The 20,209-nt window shown below is 44.1% G+C and overlaps 1 protein-coding gene across 1 annotated transcript; it reads right to left on the bottom strand.

Annotated features, from left to right (window-relative positions):
- Window positions 1-1,572, bottom strand: foxq1a (forkhead box Q1a). Its single transcript, XM_084707791.1, has one exon. The coding sequence runs from the start codon at window positions 1,390-1,392 to the stop codon at window positions 511-513; it is 882 nt and encodes a 293-aa protein (XP_084563917.1). The 5' UTR covers window positions 1,393-1,572; the 3' UTR covers window positions 1-510.
- Window positions 1,573-20,209: the final 18,637 nt, after the last annotated feature.

The raw sequence follows: 20,209 nt of genomic DNA, 5'->3' as shown, positions 1-20,209 counted from the left end.
TTCTATGTTATACGGTTCTCTTTATTATAGTACAAAATATCAAATTTGTTTTTGACAATAAAAACATTTGAACATACACCGACCTCAACACTTAAAGATATGCCAAAAGAAAAAGTTGTAAACCAGCACATTTAAATGGTCAGTTGGTTGAAAATTCAGTAACAACATAACAAGAGAAAACGGTGTCGAAATTAAAATACAGAACAAACCAACATGTCATCGTTTAAAAGGAAATGACCAATGAACATTGAAGCATTGAAACAGGGCTAGCTCTTCGTTGTTACACCCAGTGGATGTTAGTTTCATGGCAAGGTCATTCCTATTGTATGAGTTATGTCTTAAATAACAAATCTAGTTATTCTAAATAAAGGCATTGCAAGAAAGTCAAATGTTTATACGTTGGCATGCTTGCTGCCCACACCCCTTAAGTTTATCACGATAACAAGTGATCCATTTTCATTGGATGGAACACATCAGGCCGTAAAGTTGCCAGTAATATTAAGGAAGGAATCATCTGATAAACTGCGTCTGATGTAGCCTAAACGTCTGATGAAAATCATTTTCTTGATGTCTCCCCTCAGAATATGCAGCGCCACCATACACCCGTTGCACATGCGCAGCGTATGACTCCACATGGAACACCGGCTGGGAGTGTGGCAAACTGACAGGTGGAGTCAGATGCGGCATCATCCAACTTGTGAAACTTGGCCAGTTCAAGGCAGTGAAGGTGGAAGAATCATCCAAACACGCAACTCTCTTGAATGGCTTGCTGAGGATGCTATCGATGGCAAAGGAGCTTGAAAATTTCACACTCGATGCAGCTTTGGAGACGGATGGAGTCTCTGTGATGTTTTGTGAGTCTTCGGGGTGTTCAGAGACGTCTTCTAGACCTGTCTTTTTATTGATGCGCTTTCGTCTGCGTCGGAACACCCCATCAGCAAACGTGTACTCGCTGTGAGGATTGAGCATCCAATAATTGTCTTTCCCCCACGGCCTGGAAGGGTCCCGGAGCACTTTAAGAAAACAGTCGTTAAGTGATAAATTGTGCCTGACCGAGTTCCTCCAACCTGTGTAGCTGCCCCTAAAGAAGGGGAACTTTTTCATTAGGTAGTCATTTATCTCCGCCAGAGTCAGACGTCCCGAAGTGGAGTCACGTATAGCCATGGCAATAAGTGCAATGTAAGAGTATGGGGGCTTCGGTCTTCGTGTGTATGGCTTGCTCTTGCTGTCAGCGCACGGAGTGGCAGGTGTCGGGCTTTGAGCTACGCAATCTCCATCTGATCCCAGCTCCTCCTCGCCCGACAGAGGAGAGCGCACACTGCCCTCGGCATCGCTACACAGTTCCAGAGATTTCATGTCGAAGTGACTTCCACAGAACACTTCCAGTTTCATGTTTTCGGTTACTTCTGCCAGTTGTATATCCAACTTTATCGGATGCCCAAGTAAAAGAGGCACGTCGTCAAAGAGTCAACGGTTTCGTCTGTATGTAAGTGTCAAAACGCCACCGTCAGATAAATCCCAGACACACCTAATGTTATCTCCGCGGTCATACCTTTAGGAGCAACAGATCTCGTCTCACCTTCTGGGTGTGTGTTGAGCACTTTATAGCAATTTCACCTCAGGAACAACCCAAGAGGGCGGGGTCAGATCATTTCGAGCGTTTAGCATGATAGGCTACTGCTTCTGAAACTTATGTAATGTATATTTTACCAAATACAATATTTAGGGTAATTTTGTGTTGTATAACTCGTATTGGGAATCTCATTGTATTTTTTTATTAAACAAGCCGGTATAAGTACATTTACAATATGGTATTTTTTGCCTCACCTGTGGAAATGGATCAGCCAATGAATAGAGTTCCTTCTGGAGTTTTTTTACCTGAGACAACCAGGTGGCGTAAGTTTGCTTTGCATGGGTTTAGGTCTACAATTGTTCTTTTGGAGAATCTTACATGCTGTATTCAGAATTGTATATGTCAGAATCTTAGTTGAATCATGCATTTGTTGTTTAATTTATCATTATGTGGTAGAAACCTCAAACATTTAAGATAACGGCCTGTTAATGTTATATTCTCCCCCACCACTTCTATGACACTTGTATCTGTTTTGGTGTGTGAAGGTTCCATTTCATCACATGAAGCTCAGATGATATCACAGGTCACACTCAAAGAACCCTCTGCATGTCAAATAAGATCAATATAAATGACTCATACTGCAGTCTTCAAAGCTGCTTCTGATTAGAACAGCTGATCTTGTGCGACATCATGCATTCAACATGTTTTCTTTTCCGTTTACATATAATATACATCTGTATATATCTTACAATGTACTATTAATGTGTGTTATATAGTTTGTGCTGACTCGAAGAAAAAACATTGGAATGTTTATTCTTTGGGGGAGTTGTTATTTTCTATAGGGGAATTATTGGCAATTTATTCTCATGCTGTTGTGTCTAACATTTGAAGAGGGTAAAACTTGTGGATGTCAGGGCTACAAAGACAAAGTCAAAACAAATGGTCTGAAAGTAGCTTACAAAGTGTGATCACTTTCAAGAGCTCTCGAGTTTGCACATCAAAGCTCCTTGTTTTGGTGCAACTGGAAACGTGTTCATGCCAACCTGACAGCTCGCATAGAGACCAGGACTGTTGTTTGTGTGATTGTTAACTGTCAGCTAGTAGATACCTGCACAGTCTTGGTCCTGCCTGTTATTGAAAACCACGAAAGAGCTTCTCTGACGTCAAATGACTCATCTCTAAGGCATCTCCAATACATTTTGAAATCAATAGCTGGGAGTTTACAGACTTAGAGAATCTGGGTATGGCTCTGGAGGTGTGAACTGTGGAACTGGTAAGAGGCCGTGACCAGGAAACGTTCTGGAAGATGGGCCATAAATCCAAATGTCAGCCCCTTTGCATTAAAACGATGGTCATGTCTCTTTTAGCGAAAAAGAAAACAAGTGTTTTTTAAGAGTCAAGAAACACGAAAACTGTCTCCCAGTGGCGTCGTTGGCGGTCTGTTACGTCCCTTAATCTGGGGAAGCCCACGATAAGAAGAAAAACACAGGTTGCGAAGTGTAACCTTGTGTTGTTTACCATGACGCCAGGGCTGGACTGGGAGAAGAAAAATTGCCCTGGCATTTTTGCTCAGATCGGCCCACCACAATCGGTGGGACACCACTGGAGCTTGTTAAGAGATGTGATTGGGCCAGCCCAGTGTCAGTATGGAAAATGAACCAATGGGCAGCTGTCCCTGCTTTATGGGTCAGTCGATGGCCAATTTAAAGAAAAAAAATTGACATATATATATATATATTATATAAATAAATATATGTATTAAACATCATATAATATCGGCCCCAGGTGCATCGGCCCACCGGGCATTTGCCCGGTATGTCAGATTACCAGTCCAGGCCTGCATGACGCTGAACCAGAATAAGTCCATCCACCTCAGCTGGTCAGGACAGGGGACAAGCAGGGTAGGAAGAGTCCACTTGCAGGGCTTCCGACTGATAAAGGCTAGTGGAATGACAGCAGCAATGATGAAGTGGCAGTTCATCAAGTGCCACAGGTCTTGGCCTTCTCCTCTAACCCCTTCGGAGGGGCACATGCTACTAAACAGGGCCGTGGAGCTGGTGCTTGAACAACTTTGTGCTTTCTCCCATGGCTAATGTCATTATCATTGAGCACCACACCTCCGCTCAGAATCCCTGCTATGTTTACTCCAGATGTATGTGAAACATTCTCCTCCCACACACATTGCTGGGTTCACCTGGCAGTCATGCTAAACTAAATAGCCCGCCCTTCTGTTGCTTTGGCACCGAGACTCCTTGAGAGCACCATGCCAGTACTTTTATGGGTCCTGAGTCTGAAAGTGACTTGTCTCCTTTTGCCTTAACGCCAAATCGGCAAGCTAAATCCATAAACGGTGGTCCGATATGTTGACAGCGTGAAGGTGCCACATGTTCGTTTGCAGTCCAGGCACTGCAGCACTCTGTTTACGAGAGCTGTGAGGGCTGTGATGTGGGGGCAAGGAGTGGGTGTTTGTCTAGCAGACTTGAGTGCCATAATCTGTTTGTGCCGTCTGTGACACCCAATCCAGGGTGAAGTCACTGTTTTTACAGAGCTCTCTGTTGAGTATAGATTTCTGTAATCCAGTCCCACAATGACTGAGGCTCAAATGGCATGTATGCATTCTTGTAAGCACATGTAGCAGCTTGTGCCTGTTGCCTGTGTGTGTCCATGTATACATCTAGATCCTCTGAAATAGTAGCTAACCTGAAAGGGCTTTGGCAGGTAGGAAAACATGAGAGACCAGGTTAAAGCCCACATAGGTCTGCTGTTGTTACATTTCACACAAGGATCCAAGCAGGTCAGATGATAAGCTGTACTTGTAGAAGACCCACTTTTAGCAGCAACAACCAAGAGCACCATTCAAATGAGGACTTTACCATAGACTTTATTTGTTTGTTTTTTTCACTTAAACATAGTCTCAACTATTTCAATCCCAATTAAGTTTTACACAAGTTTTCATTTGAACCTTATGGGGATTGACAGTTGCTCCTTCTACCTCATTCCTCTTACCTAAGTCAAGATTCGAGCTATGAGATTTATGAAGACATTAGATTACATTCAGTGCCTTGCCACAGGCTCTGCTGTAGATCAGATAAGGTCCTCTGGTTAATGAGCACCCACATACACAAACACACACACATACGTGTTAACATACTGCACTGACAGGCACAACTCATGACATGTACGTAAACGAAGTACACATTCAAACATTCACCATTTTCCGCAGTCCAATTCTCGAAATGATTTGATGTCTCAAAGCATTTAGTGGGCCCACACTGAACATATTTTTGCCTAATGACAGAGCTTACTAACAGTTTACACATGCCTGTCCACGGTCAATGCATTTAAAGTGTACATGCTTACCTAATACAAACAGTATGCATATATACATTGCATGTATAAAGTACATACTGTCCTGGCCTCAAAACCTCTGGCACAGAATGGAATTCCATAACGTGCTTATATTTGCAGAAGAGTGAATTCTGAAACACAGTGCTTCGAGTGGCTCTGTGAACGTCTCGAACTTCTCTCCATTGACAACCGTAGCCAAATAAACAGCGGCTTGTGTCTTGCAGCAGAACTGTAAGCTGACTGGCCACGGCTGTGAGTCCTGAGAGGAGTAGTCCCAGACATGTGCCCTCTAATTCCTTCCTTCTGCCTCTGTTTGTTTCCAAAGGAAAATGACTGTCAGTCATACCAAGAGGCCCAGACCCAAACAGCTCCCAGAACACTGAGCTGTTGTACACACCAGGGTGAGAGAAAGATGAATGGTGAAAGGTGAAGGGGTTTAGAATGGCTGTACAGGAGGAGTGAGAAGGAGAGATACACGCAAGGATCGGGCGGCTAGATTTGTCAAGGGAAATATTATATTTACAGATATGATGGATTTTTCAAGGTTAACATCACAGACAGGTGCAAGGCTTTCAAAGTCCCAGACACAGTGGTGTTTGTTTATGCTCTCATTCTTCTCCAACAAATGGACAGAACTGTATGTACTGTTCTGATGTCTTTGATTCAATATTATTATGCACTGGTGGACTGATATGTTTGTTGAGGTATAACCTAATGGGATATGGTCAAACGACATCATGTTACTGTAAATAGGTTCTGAATACCATGGCTCTACCTATTGTGCTGCAGATGATGTCTGGCCTGTGGGTTTAGTTTAGTGTTTTTCTTGCAGTTTCCAAAACCCTTCATAGAAAAATATACAGTGATGGTGTGGTTTGTGGAGTGAGCTCTGGCACTGGCAGACTAGGTTGCTCCAAGAGCACCAGCTGTCCTATGGGATGTCAGTATTGCCCTCCATCAGGGGGTAATCTCACCAAGGACACCAAGAGTGAGAATATGTTGAGCTGCATTTTCTGTAGAATTGTTTTAAATATATATTTATATATATATATATATATATATATATATATATATATATATATATATATATATATATATATATATAATAATAATAGTACAACACAAAAAGGGGAGTGTCACCACAGCACAACCAGTGAAGCCAATGTCACTTCTGAATTGAGAGACTTCTTTGAAGTGTTGGAAGTATTTCAGTAATGTAAACTGTGGAGATGTAGTTGTATGGGCAGTCTAAAAATATTGTCGTCCTCTAGAACGCTACCTGCCACAGAGAAAAATCTACACATACAGCTCCCGGCCTGTCTCTTTGGCTCTAAGGCATCAAAAAAGCATTTGCGTGCGATGGGCTGATCATTTCGAGGTGTTTGGATGTCATGCTAAAGATGACATTGCTGAGACCGTCAAGATCATTGAGACACTGCTGAACAAGGATCAACCCAGAGGCTCAAAATAGACACAGGATTCCAAGACGATTCCAGACATTCCTTTGTGTTATTTGTGACAGGAGTGCATTTATCCCTCGTTGTACAATACATTCCACCTTCACATATTTCGTCAGTCAATAATTACAGTGTTTTGACAGCTCTGTTTTCAAACCGCTTTACCGGTGCTCAGTGCCCAACTGAGCTTTCTGTTTTTGCACAAACGTGTGTGCTGTTGGTATTAACAGCATGGCTTACAAAATACATTGTTTTTTCACAATGGGGTTCCGCCTTCTAAGCCACACTTTGCTTTTGCTTTTGTAACCAGTTCTTTATCATATGAAAACATGTTCCATAAGGATATTTCATCGTAAAGACCTTTTTCCTTGCACCGACCAGAAAGCATCTCAAACTTAAAAAGGGGGCAATAGTGTTTAAAGTAATAGCAAAGTCAGTTTACGAGAGATCAATTGGCTTTACAGGGAAACATGGTCAAGGGTTTTGAAGATGTGTAAACAAAGCTCAAGTGATCTCGTGCCCGCCGATAAGAAAAGTAGCGAGCAGGGTGGAGGAGCAGGTTCCCACTTGTTGCTGGCTTCAGAAGTTTCTATTTTGGTTTTGTGGTGTCTTTACCTCAGAGCAAAAGTACATGATCTGCCAAGCAGATGGGAGGCCAAAAATGTATCACAACTGACAATTAAAATCGCAGGGAGATAAGGTTATCTACAGGTTAGATGGCAAAGAACAAGGATCAGTGTGTGCAGTTCTGGAAATGTAAGCAACCTCAAATTAAACAACACTATGTGACTTGCCATCGATTCACTTCACAGACACAGATCCCAGCAAAGCCCCACACAGTGCGGGGTCAAGACGTCAAGTACTAAACGATTGGAACAGCTCTGCTCTCCATGGAATGAGCGCTAATAATTTACTGCTCTGTCAGACTGCAATTAAAAAGGAGTTCTCTCATGTCTTAACCCTGCCATCGGCTGTGATGGATGGTGCAGACAGACTGTTTCAAGAATAATATTGGAGGCCGAGTTGAACACTAGCAGAGCTGCAACATGGGGAATCTCATGATCCCCCTCTGCGGTAACCGTGGCATGGAGAACATCACTTTGGCTCGCAATGTTTTTGACTTTCTTACGTTTGGATTTCGATCAAGAGGTTTAATGGCCACAGTACCAAATAGATAGTCTTCACTGAGGTCTTTCCTAGTAAGGATCTTTAACATCGCTTGAGGGGGGCTGAATCTAAACATTGAGAGTCAACAGGGACGGTAAAGATTGGAGGTTGGTAAGAGGGAGAGTGCACGCAGATATCAGTAATGCATTCAGTGACAGCCAAAGAGGGAACGCAGTGATGTGTTTGTGTAGGTGAAAAGGTGAAAAACATCCAAATAATCCCGACTGAGACAATAACATTCCTCGATGCCTTTTCACAGTTGTGTCCCGGAGGCCAATTAGTCTTTCAGCGCAGAGTTCCAAGGCTCATCTGGTTTTATCCAGCCCGGGGAGAGAACAGGTCCTTCCAGGTTCGACCAGGAGGGAGCGAGGGCGCCAAGGAAGAAGGGGTGGGGGTAACATATGGGGGGTGAGGGGGCACGGTGGTATGGAGGTTAGGCGGGGCATGTCGTGCAAACCCTCTGCGTGAGTACCGAATTTGGCTCTTCGCTCGTGTTTAGACAGAGGGAAGGCAAAGTGTGTGTGTGTGGGGGGAGGGGGTGGGGGGGGTGGGGGGGGGGGGGGTGAGGTGCGGACGCTGCCAAGAAAGCAGCCCTGGAGTTCACGCTCCCTTAGAACGAGAAAGGGAGAGAGAGAAACACTCGACAGAAAAAAAGGACTGGAGGTTCCTGAACGGGGGCAGCCTCACCGCGGTGTGGGCCGATGACAGACGGCCGCAGCGTTTGCTTCGGGGATCACTCTTCTCTGTCTTTCTCCTCCTGGGTGCCAGGGTGGCGTGTGAGGGACCGGCGGATAGGGAGAGACGGAGCTACATGAGCTGTTACTGACAGGCAGGCGCTACATTGCTGGAGCAGCTGGCCTAGCACTGTATCATGATGGGGGGAGAGGCCAGATAGACATCTTATTGTGGATAGGCACGCCAACCGCTAACGTGAAAGCTAGCTGGGATGGGAGGCTTATCCGTGAACCCAGAGTCATATAAGAGTTGTGCACCAATGTATTTGGGATTCACTGGAGGTTCTGAGAATGTATTTTCTAACATGATGAGGCAGGCTATATTTTCTGAGCACTCTGAAAGTGAGACTTTTTGTGGTTTGTGCAAGTGCCAACTTACAGTGCTGTACGTGCACCCCATTCAGCAAGATTCCGTGTCAAACAGCATTATTTACGGTGAACACCCATCTTAAACCAGGATTTCTGTAGATGTGTCATCTGTTTCCCTTGCATTAAAACTCACCACTCATCCGTTTAGATTTCATCATCATCATAGATTAGCACCACTAAGGAAAAGCTTTAAGACAGAAAAAAAAAGCTCTTGAAGAGAATGTTTGATTTCAAGAATTTATGATGGATTGACCATCAACTTTAGGATACATTTCAACATAGAAATGTATGTACTTAATTTGCTACAATTAAAAATAAATATCAAATAAATTGTTAATATCCATTTTTATTTTTGCTTATCCCACAGAGTATCACCCTCATCTATATCTTGTTTAACGTGTTATAAACCATACTTCTGAAGTGCAATTGTAGTTGCAAATAAATACAACTATAATTGTTGTTGTCACAGATGTACTGTATGCACCAGTTTTGTAGGTTAGCTTAACATAAAAGATGTTCTACAAGAATTCTTATGCAGTGCATCCGAGAACATCAACACCACAAATGTAGTTTTCAGTTTTTATTTTAATATATCATCTATATTGTCCCTCATAAAGCCCTCTCTATGACGCACAGTGCAGTTTAAAGTGCAGTACATTGTTACGTTTTGTTCTCTTAGAAAGTAATAAACATAGCATCACATTTCAGTGATTTCTAATCAGATGCAATTATACTGTTCCGGTCATAAATCCCGTGTTGCTACTAAAGAATGGCTCAATCTCTTCATGAAGTGGATCATTTCTTTTTAAGACAGTTATCTGTCATTCTACAGCATCTGAATTTTGAGAACACCAGGTTCATCTTCACCTGTAGGTAACCTTACTCTCTTATTACTTTAATTGACAGTCTGGATGTATTTTTTGCTGCTATCTGTTTGAAAGCCTGTGTTCACAAGCCCTCAGGTGAAGAGACCACAGAACCTAAATAGAAACCAATCCTAGCATTAAACAGGCAGCAGCCTGCTTCTTCTCTCTGGCTTCTCTGTGCCATGCGTTGTGTGAGGCCGTCAATTATCAAAATTGTGCTATTTATTCATGTGAGTGTGTTTGACCTGACAGTTCACAGAAGAGCTAGCTATTAGACGTACACCTAGGTATAATCTTGTTACGTTGTGTTGACACAAGAAAGCCCAACAATGACCTAGTGGTGTTTTTTCCCTTTGCCATCTTGGATAAGCAGGACTGTTGGGCTCGATTCATGTGAAGTCAGTTTGGTGGCTGTACCCAGCACCAGGCAAGGGGCGGAGCCTATTAACAACGGTGGCTTCTGGCTCGTGAACATGTTCCTTTTCCACACATGTTGCATTCCCATCACTGTCACAGTCCTGGCAATCACAGAGATTAGTGTGAAGAAGTTGACCTGTGGTTAACCTTTTACTATCTGAGTTATTAACGTTCATTTCCCTGTGCGATGGCAAACACTATCTATTGTTCTAACATATTGCAGATTTCAGAAGGGCTCTATGTTATCAAACTGTAGCTTAGGCCAAAATGACAGGAATGTGGTTGTGCCGTTTCTTTCACAATTTGCATTTTGATTCATGTCCAGGTGAACTCCCATCTCAATGCCATCATGTGAAGTCACAATGAGGAACTGACAAGCCACAGACAACAATGGTAGGGAAGTGAATCTATTGTCAGTGGTTTGAATTTGTTATATGTATTCTACCTTTATTGTACCAGGCAAGTCATTGAGAACAAATTGTTTACAATGGCAGTAAAGTCCTCAAAATTAGATTTAGTTTGTGTAATCCCATTCATCTGCCTTTGTCTCAACAACTTGGATCAAAGCCATGGAATTCAAGGGCTTCATGTTACCTTGTCATATGACTTTGTGAAAGGTTTGACTCCTTAGATATTTGAGGTCATGTCATATTTGGCATGTTTGATATCACGGATACATTGGCAGTTTGCATTCAGTTTCTGAGTAATTAAACCAACCAATTACTTTGAACATACTCGTCAATGCATTACCAAGGTCACGCATTTGCAATTTAGTGACTGTTAAGCTTAGGCTATTAATTTGCATGGTAAAGGTTTTGGTTAGTCGCGCAAGATGACAACGCATTAGTAGCAGACTAGAGCTAGAATGATTTGAACAAAGGAGTAGTTCAAGGACAAAACTCCACACCTGGTTTGTCCCACTCATGGACACGAGCCAGCTTTCCTGGCCACCCCAATCGGGATGCTTCTAAGTCCTCATCAAGTTGTCGCGTGAGGCCACGGTCGGATGCCCTGTGCCCAAACATTTCAAACGTGTTTTGTGAGTGATCCAGATAACATCGTTGATATTGTATAAAACGTTTGGTGATACAAATCTGGGGAGATACTGTCTGCGCTCGGGTCGAATAGCAAGTCTGAAAGAAACATAACACAGTGACCAGTGAAGGATGTCATGGCATACGGTGACTTATGTGGCACACAAGCCATAAATCAAAATTCACACGCATTTCCGCACCTTTCCCCCTCAATTTGAACCAACACAATCTGTTTGTTTATATTTACAGGGTTTCTATAAAAACTGAGGTCTTGACCTCGACACCTTGCGTGTATTAGCCTGAGAAAATGACTATTTACAGTGACGCTGTGAAAAAAAGTATTTAAAAAGGTGTTAGCAGGGCTTAACCTGCCTCAGAAACGTTTGACTTTTTTTCGCCTTTAAAAGCTTTCAGCTTCGGGCCGCTTTCGTGCAGACAAGGAAAAAGAAAAAAAACAGTGACGGGATCCCCCTTCAGGTGAAGTGTGCTTAGATAATATCACCGTAACTACATCCACAGAACCTGTTTGGGTTATTTTCAAATAAGAGAAATGGGCGAAAAAAACGCACCGCCTTGACAACAAAGAGCCCTGCGTGCAAGAGGGAGGAGGAACTCCCTTCAGGTGAGCGTGGGCTTTGCACGAAACTGACGCAGGTTCATTGGAGCACACCTCTTCACATTTACGCAAGCGGGAGTCAATGAAAGGGCAGGCGTCAGATTGATTTTTTTAAATAAGACAGTGCCACAGTCAATGATAATGATTAAGCTGATTGCGATTGCAGCAGGTTTTTATTTTGTTGATATAGACTACGTGGTTGTTATTGTCTAATCACTCTAATGTAGGCTTATCCTGTCTTTTAAACTGTCACTAAGAATAACCTTGAAGTTTGTTTATGTGACTTGAACGTTGCCTATTATGCCAACCGCTAACCTACTCTGCCTGTCCTGTGTGTGACAGTGTTCTGTTCATGTCATGTCATGTCATGTGCATATTCGATGTGCATTTACCTCAAATGGATCTGAATGCTACTTTTCAGATTTGTGTTAGTTTGTGTCGAAATCAATGTAGGCCTAGTATGTTTCTAATGTGGATTTGTCCTCAATAAACAAAACTCCCAGGTGGTCTGTGTGTGAGATATGTGCGTTTGTGCGTGTCAGTGTGTGTGTCTGTGTGTGTCCATCCGTCCTCCCACACATGCATGGGCTTGTGTGGGTGTGTGCATGCTGTATATTTGCATGCATGTGTGCATGCATGTGCGTGTGTTCATGTGTTTGTGAGAGAGTAGCAAGCTTCATGTGGAGGATAGCCAGCTTCGTGGAGGCCGGTGCAGTCAGCAGAGCCAGATTCCAACTCACAGCAGAGTTGAATGATATTTGTTTCCATGCCACGTGCGGCCAGACCTGTTCTGGATCTGCTGTCGTCGTCGGGGTCTACGTTCTGCCCAATGGGCCTGCGTCTGCTGTGTTTTGACCTGCAGGATTGCGCAGGTCTGAAATGTTTACAGTTAGATTTGAGCGTGTGTATGTGCGTGTGAGTGGGGCGGGCGGGCGGGCGGTGGGTTGTGTGTGTGTGTGTCCATGCGTGTGTGGGAGAGCGGGGTGTGTTGGCATGTGTGTGCCCTTCCTCATATCACCTCTCCATTTCTTCGAGGGAGCGCGAATGCGTGTACCCTGTCAGACGTAATGGCTCTTTAAGTACCGTGTGAGTGTAGGCAGACTATCATCCAGGTGAATTAGCTTGCACCTGCCTGTCATGGAGAGCAGAATTACTGTCCCTGCTCTGCCATCCATCTCCCCTCCCTCCATGAGCCCTACGGTGGAGCTCCACCATATCAGCACTCTGCTCAACATCACCTCTGCCGTCAGGCCTGCCAAAAGTGTTCAGTGCAGGCCTCCTCCAGCAGGCCCTCCCACACCTCATCCAGCAGGCCCTCCCACACCTCATCCAGCAGGCCCTCCCACACCTCATCCAGCAGGCCCTCCCACACCTCATCCAGCAGGCCCTCCCACACCTCATCCAGCAGGCCCTCCCACACCTCATCCAGCAGGCCCTCCCACACCTCATCCAGCAGGCCCTCCTCAGAAAGAGACCACACGGACTGAACCAGCAGCACCATGGATGCGTTTGAGCGTTTCGTTGTTGTTTTAAGGAACAATCTTTGTCTGTGGTCCAGGAAAGCTTTGGGAAATCTTCGGCGACAGTGTGGCGTTTCGTCTCGGGGGAAATGTGTTCTCGTCATTGTGTGTGTCACAGTATCACTGTCGACCTTGTCACTTGTGTGAAGAGAGTGATGTCAGTCACAGTAAACCAGGGGAACAGTCGCCGTACAAAAGCCCTCCCTGCTTCTCATGTTTCCATATGGTTTGAGCCATTCCCTAGCCTACAGTATGATTCTTAAAGATGACTGATGAGGTGTTGGTTACAGGATGGCATATATCAAATCCAGTCAAAGACAGGGGCGGTATCAAGGCCGGTGTCAAGGCCGGTATCAAGGGCATTACACACGGGGAGCTTGTAAAGCATTGTTTGCTAATCTATGGGTTTAAGTAGCTGTGTCGGTGAGCAGGCGACTCTTAGCCTTGGCTCTTTTCAGCCTCATCAGCAATGCTGCTCCTTTCTCCCACTTGGCCCCCACTCGCTTGGACAGGTTGTGATAGAGAATCCCAATGTGCTTGAGTATCTCCAGTGGCACTCTAGCCTGGCTGCCAGCCCAACTTAGCATCCCCCACAAAAATATTTTTGGTCGGGAAGTTGGATCTGGGGAACTTATGTTGGGGAAAAACTACGTCCGAACAGGAGCTGTTCGGACCAATCAAATTGTCAAGGCGGGTTTCATACGATGATGGACAGATGATCAACGGTAACGTAATCAACCACGTCACAAAAGAGCGCTTGAGTTGCAACATATTACGTTGCCCTGATTGGTTGTAGGTCGATCAAATTGAGCGAAGAGGCATTTGTTTTACGAGTTCGGTTGAAACACGCCCCGTAGTCACAGCCCAACGGAGAGTTTTCAGACTCATATTCTGACTAGAATTATGAATAGGACAACATCAGGCTAGTGGCGCTCCAGACAAACAGCCCCTCTCTGCCCACATGTGGAGAAGCATGACCGAGACGAATCATCCGATCGGATGTTCAGATCAAATTGTCAGCTCAAATGAATGCTTCACTCAATGGAAACTTCAGGCAAATCAATTGGCTGGATGAACACCCGCATGCCGTGTGTGGGGAGTGAGTCATGGTCATTAGAAAAGGATGTTCCTCGTGGTGACATTGACCTGACCTGGTTTCCCAGTTCAGAAAGATGCTACAGGTGGCTGCCATCACCACATCCTGATGCTTTACTGCTAATGACACCTGCTGCTGTTATTGTGTGGTGGAACTAGCTTCCTGGAAGGTTTCATAAGGATAGGTCACACCAGGAAGGAATAGTTGAATGTTTGTGAAGGAGTTCCCCTACAGGCTCCCATAACGTATAGATCAACCAGAACGAGAAATTGAACATGATTAATCCATATGTTGCGTGTGAATTATGAACCTGTTGTGTTTGTGTGGGAATGTGTGAGTCAGTGAGTTTGTATTTTTGTGTGTGTGTGCACGCAACCCAAGTTGGTGTGTGTGTGTGTGTGTGTGTGTGAGAGAGAGGGAGAGAGAGAGAGTGTGTGTGTCAGGGATGATGTTTCAGGAAGGGCGTGTTTGTGTTTCCCACCTGAGCACAGTGTCTGTGGTGGTTTTGTCCAGGGCTTCTTCAATGACACTTCCAGTCTAAAAATAACCTGCAATTGTTAGTCTCTTACAGATGCCTCCTTGTCTAACTTTTAGGCCCCTAATAATCTCTAATGATTTATGTTGAGGTCTGAGGGCTGTCAAGTTACAGACGTCATCATGTACGTCAGTCTAAGGAATGTAACCACACTAGAAAGGCAGATTCGACCTACAGCCTGGGTCTTCTCTGGTACATTTGGACTCTGGTAATGTTATATATCAACACACAAAGAAAAGCCACAACTAATGAGAGTTATCCAGTATCTGAAGACCATTGTAGACGCACCTGTTGCTGGGTCTTAGTATAAATGTGACTATAGCCTCAGGTAAAATATCAGTCTGGTGATCCTGAGTACAGCAAGAGAACACCATTTTGTATAATTTGAAGGGCTGTAAAGTAAAAGCTACCCATGTCAATTCTTAGTTTACAAATTGAAAGTGAGGCATTCTTTTCTTTTTTTTCTTAAACACCTCCCCTGCTAATGTTTATCTGTCTTGACATGTGACATGTCTAACATGAGGAGAATGCAATTGGTGTGAATGTGAACGTCTACACAAGTCAGCACAGATTTGGAGAGGATGAGAGCATGAGAGGGACAGAGAGAGAGAGAGAGAGAGAGAGAGAGAGAGAGGGGGGGGGGGGAGAAAATGAGATGAGAGGGTGAAACCTCAACCTATTTTTTCCCATCACTCCTTCCCAAAATCTATAGCCATGACAGGACGGAACCCTGCCTCTCCAGTCCGTTGTGGAGGATTCTCCCAGGCTAGCCCGACTTCCCTTCGTCAGGGACAGGAGCCTGCTGTGTACAGCCACCCCCCCCCCCTCCCATGGCCATAAAGGTGCGTGAGAGATCCTGTACCACCCCATGTCATTATTCAGTCTCCAGCCATTGGATTTGCGTCATCAGATAGGCTTGAACGTGCACCGAACAGTTGTCTATATAAACATTCCAGATGAAAGGGCGAAAAACATGACAGCCGCACAGTAAAACGTTGGCCTTTGATGATTCTGCTAAATCTGCGAGACACTATAGACCAGCAGGACCAGTACTACAGCCAAAATGTGGCGTTCTGGATTGTATGTGATAGTCAGGGTGGTCAGACTGAACTTCCTCCCGGCCTCACATCTCTTCCTCCCTGGCTCCTTACTCCTGCTCATGCAGATGGTTGGAATTACCCATTACACTCCTATGTACAGCATTGTTTCATGTAACAGTACAGTTGGATTGAGCTCATGAAATCAGGTGTTTTCCAAGTCCACTAGAGTCTCCGCAAGAAGGGCTGAAGAACATTCCGGGGCTGCCCCGGAGCGTCAGGGTGTGTTAACGTCTATCACTTCAAGCAGAGGATCTGGTTGTGGCCTACAAGGAAACACCTGCCAAAGCCGGTCTCGTTATCAGTAGTACATGTTTAGGAGAGGGAGAAGGGGGCGGAGCTCTGAAAGGCCCTGGGACACGCTGACAGATCACAGAGACATAAACAAGCCCAGACACAAACAGGGATCTCACGCACAGCTCAGTCAGGCCTTCACAACCCAACGCTGCAGAGTACAGCTGCTGTACTGTTATGTAGTAACAAAATGGAGAGCAATAACGCAAACCAGTTGTTTGGTGAATTTTCATAATTTTCTTGTTGATTGCTTTGTTTGGTCTTGTGTTGTTGTGAGGAATGGTGTGGTTTATTTTACTCGTCAGGACCCATGTTTCGCTGCTGCTTTTGGTTCCCTGCGGTCTCGGTCGGTTGACGTTTTTGGTCAGTTGGTGACGTGAATGCTCATGCCTGTGGTCACCTGGCCTGCTTTGTTCTAAACACATGCCTGTGTTCAGAGACGCTCAGCTGGGGTCCCACTCTACCTTCCCCGAGAGGCCAAGCTGGCAAAAGGACAACTGTGGGAGAGGATGTTTTCTTTTCTACACCCCAGTGTTTGTCAAGTCTGGGCTGGGGGGGGGAGCAAGGGTCGGAGAGGGGCTAGGTGAATCGCAGGGAGGCGGGGTTGGTTCTATTTTGGTCTCTGGACTGGACAGGGGAGGGGGTCTCTCTCTAGGGGGTCTTTGGTCCGTCTCTTACCTTCGACCCGGCCCGTGACATCAGAGGGAGGAAGGGCACCGGAGCACGCCAGGGCGCAACAGGAACAGGAAGACTCGTCCTTGTGATGTCATCACAGACACTTTCCACTCCTGTACTTTGAGAGTCCTCTCCTAGCTTTTGAATCATGACTTTCGAAGCACTAAACTGATCCTAAACTGTTCCCAACCTGAAATTCTATACGACGTTTAAGTTGGTTGATTAACACATTCAAAACGAAGACCCACCAATTCGCTTTCGCCAGTTGTAGTTTTCCTTTAACACATCACATCCAATTCTTGAGTTTACTTTGAAGTGCATCAACAATAGCGCTAACAGGAATGATATCTACGTATAATGCTCTGGATGATCTGGGAACTCAATCAAGACGCGTGAAGTGGACCTGTGTTCAACAATGGAGGGTCAAACTCCAAAGAGGCAGGCGCGATGAAAGAACTTCCTCCCCTTGACCTCAAGTCATTACCGAGCCTGTCACATTCAAGAGCCGGACCAAAACAAACCCTTTGTCAAAAGGATCTACATTCAGCTCAGGACCCCTTTGACAACAACGGCCAAGAAAACAACAAAAGCTGAAGCAAGAAGGCCAGAAACAGAGGAAAGGGCTCTCACAATAGCACTGTGACCTTTTCGAGAGACGTAAGAGGCTGACATTGTGCTGGCATTTTTTTAACCTTACTGAAGCAAGGCCAAAGGATCTGTTAGCATGGTAGCTTGACAGAAAAATGTCTCACAAGAACAACCATCTTTCACAGTATCTGAATGTCTGGCCCCCCAGTGATGGAATCAACTCCCCACCTCCATCAGAGACACTGACTGTCTCCCCACCTTCAAGAAAAGGCTCAAGACGCACTTGTTCCGGGAGTACAACGGTACTTAGGAATGGTTTGCTGGACCCGGTGTTAGTTTCCTCAAGGATCACAGTGACTCTTGCTTAGAGACTTGTTGCTTTTGTTGGTTAGTGGTAACTGATTAAAATTGTTGCACTCGCTGTGAAATATTTTATTTTACTGTTATTTGCTTTTCCACAGGTACACTTGCAATCTTAGGAATTCATGTTATTTAATTGTAACTTTTTTAACTACATGCTCTTATGGTTCTTCCCCATGGCACTTATTTTGGTTGTTCACAATGTGTGCTTCATGTTTTGGCTACCCGCAATGTTTTGGGGCTATCTTGTTGTTATTTTCAGTGACCTATTCACTTTGTAAGCTCTCTCTTTGAAGTCGCTTTGGATAAAAGTGTCTGCTAAATGAATAAAGGGTAAACGTAAATGAATAAGTTGTTCTGCTGATGACCAAGCCATGCGTACATTTCTCTCGAGGGTTTTAGTCACTCTTGAGATCCAATCACTTGTAGAAGCCTGACAATAATTGCATAGGCTCTGTCGTTTCTCCAAAAGAAAAGTGAAAATATGCTTTGGAAAATTGCTGACATACCAAGCGGCACAGGTGCAATAGGTTGGGCTGCAGCTGACAGCCTACCTCAGGCTTTAAAGGTGCAGGGGTGAACCCCTAGACACTGCGTGTTATTTCAGAGACTCAGGAACGTTCACGCTCTGTGAGTTCTCACTTAGTTATCTCCTTAATGTGAAATGTTGAACACTTTAAAAAGGCAGCTTTGCACATCAACCCAGAGTGCATGCTCAAAGTTTCCAGGACGGGCTAGGATGGAATAGACCAGAAAGAAAGATCACATACAGACCCTACGAGCTGTGCTTCACTTGATGTTATTAGCAAATGGGCTTACTGTAAAAAGGAATGCTCTAGGCGTTGGCATCCTTTCACTGGCTGACCTTTATTCAAACGGTTCACTCCAGGACGGCCTCCAAAGAATTAAAGAGGGGAGTAGTTACAAAAACACAAAGGACACTGAGCCACTTGGAGGATCTCTGAGAACACAAACTGTAGGATCAAAGTGCAGAATGAGAACTACCATCCCATTAGAGGGAATATGCTCAGGTGTATTGTAATGTGTGTGTGTGTGTGTGTGTGTCTGCATTGTGTGTGCCTAGTGTTCTCTCTTCAAGGCCAACAGCAGAGGCAAGGCCAGACCTGGGTGTGGTGGTGACCTTCTGATAATGCAGTGTTGGACAACTCAGTGTCTGAATGCCACACACACTATGGACGGGAGATTATCCATGTTCAATACTGGTCAGGAACCACATACTGAATCGATTCAGATTCTGAACCACTCATAGGTTAGCCTTCAAACTCTTAACAAGAATAATAATAATAAGACTTTATTTATATAGCACATTTCATACAAGAATTGCAGCTCAAGGTGCTTTACATAAATCAATAAAAACAACAATACAAGAGATAAAAGTAATCATTAAAATAGCAAATCTATAAAGACAATAATATAACTAATAAAAGTAGTAAAACCCTTCTGAGATCAAATTAGTTAAATGCTTTGGTAAAAAGGAAAGTTTTAAGCTGTCTTTAAAAAATGTCTAGCGTTTACTTCCCTAATATTTATGGGTAATTTGTTCCATGGTTTTGGGGCGTAATTTACAATCTTCTTAGGACTGCTTCTGGTGACCTCTAATAGGCCTGCATTTGATGATCGCAGTGTTCTAGCTGGTGTGTAGTTTATAAGAGAGTAAGCAATTTAGCTAGGTCCTTGTCCGTGTAAAGCTTTGTATGTGAGGAGAATGACCTAAAAGTCAATTCTGAAGGTAACTTGTAGATAAATAAATAGAGATGGATAAATAGAGAGAGAGAGAGAGGAGAGAGAGAGAGAGAGAGAGAGAGAGAGAGAGAGAGAGAGAGAGAGAGAGAGAGAGAGAGCGCGAGAGCGAGAGAGAGAAAGATCTTTTATGTCAGATTAGTTCAACTACATTTTGCCAATTGCTTTGACCCTGTTTCTGCATCTGGAATGGGATTCGTCATGAAATAAAATATATCATGTGTAGATGTGTAGCTCACATCCACATTTAATGTGTCTTGATTTGTAGTCATGTTGTCTGTAATTAGGGTATTTTGGCCAATAAAGAGAAAGTTTGTAATGTAATAATTTCTGTTGATGTTTGCTGTAACAAACAAAGAGCGCTGTCATTTATTTTGTAGCAGAACAGGAAAAGCTCTGCACTTCACAATCCTTTCGTATCCCACTTCAACAAACAAACAAGGGATATTCAAAGACTCAACAAGAAGATCTGCCAACCTGCATGTCATGTATTGGGTTAGAAAAGGACCAGGAAATGGAAGGGACTGTTCATTGTTGTGGATATTACTGTATAAGGCAGAACCTCCATTCCATGATTAAATTCAGTATGTGCTATCGGATTAAGTATTACATAAGATAACACCACAGTTAAGGAAAGTGGTTTTAAGTCATTAACTCTTTCATTGTCTTTTTCCTGGCTTAAGTTAAAAAGTGAACATGTCC

The sequence above is a fragment of the Hypomesus nipponensis genome, chromosome 10 (genome assembly GCF_054491055.1).
Source record: "Hypomesus nipponensis isolate SF chromosome 10, ASM5449105v1, whole genome shotgun sequence".
NCBI classification, from domain to species: domain Eukaryota; kingdom Metazoa; phylum Chordata; class Actinopteri; order Osmeriformes; family Osmeridae; genus Hypomesus; species Hypomesus nipponensis.
This window is presented reverse-complemented; position numbering and strand designations above follow the sequence as displayed.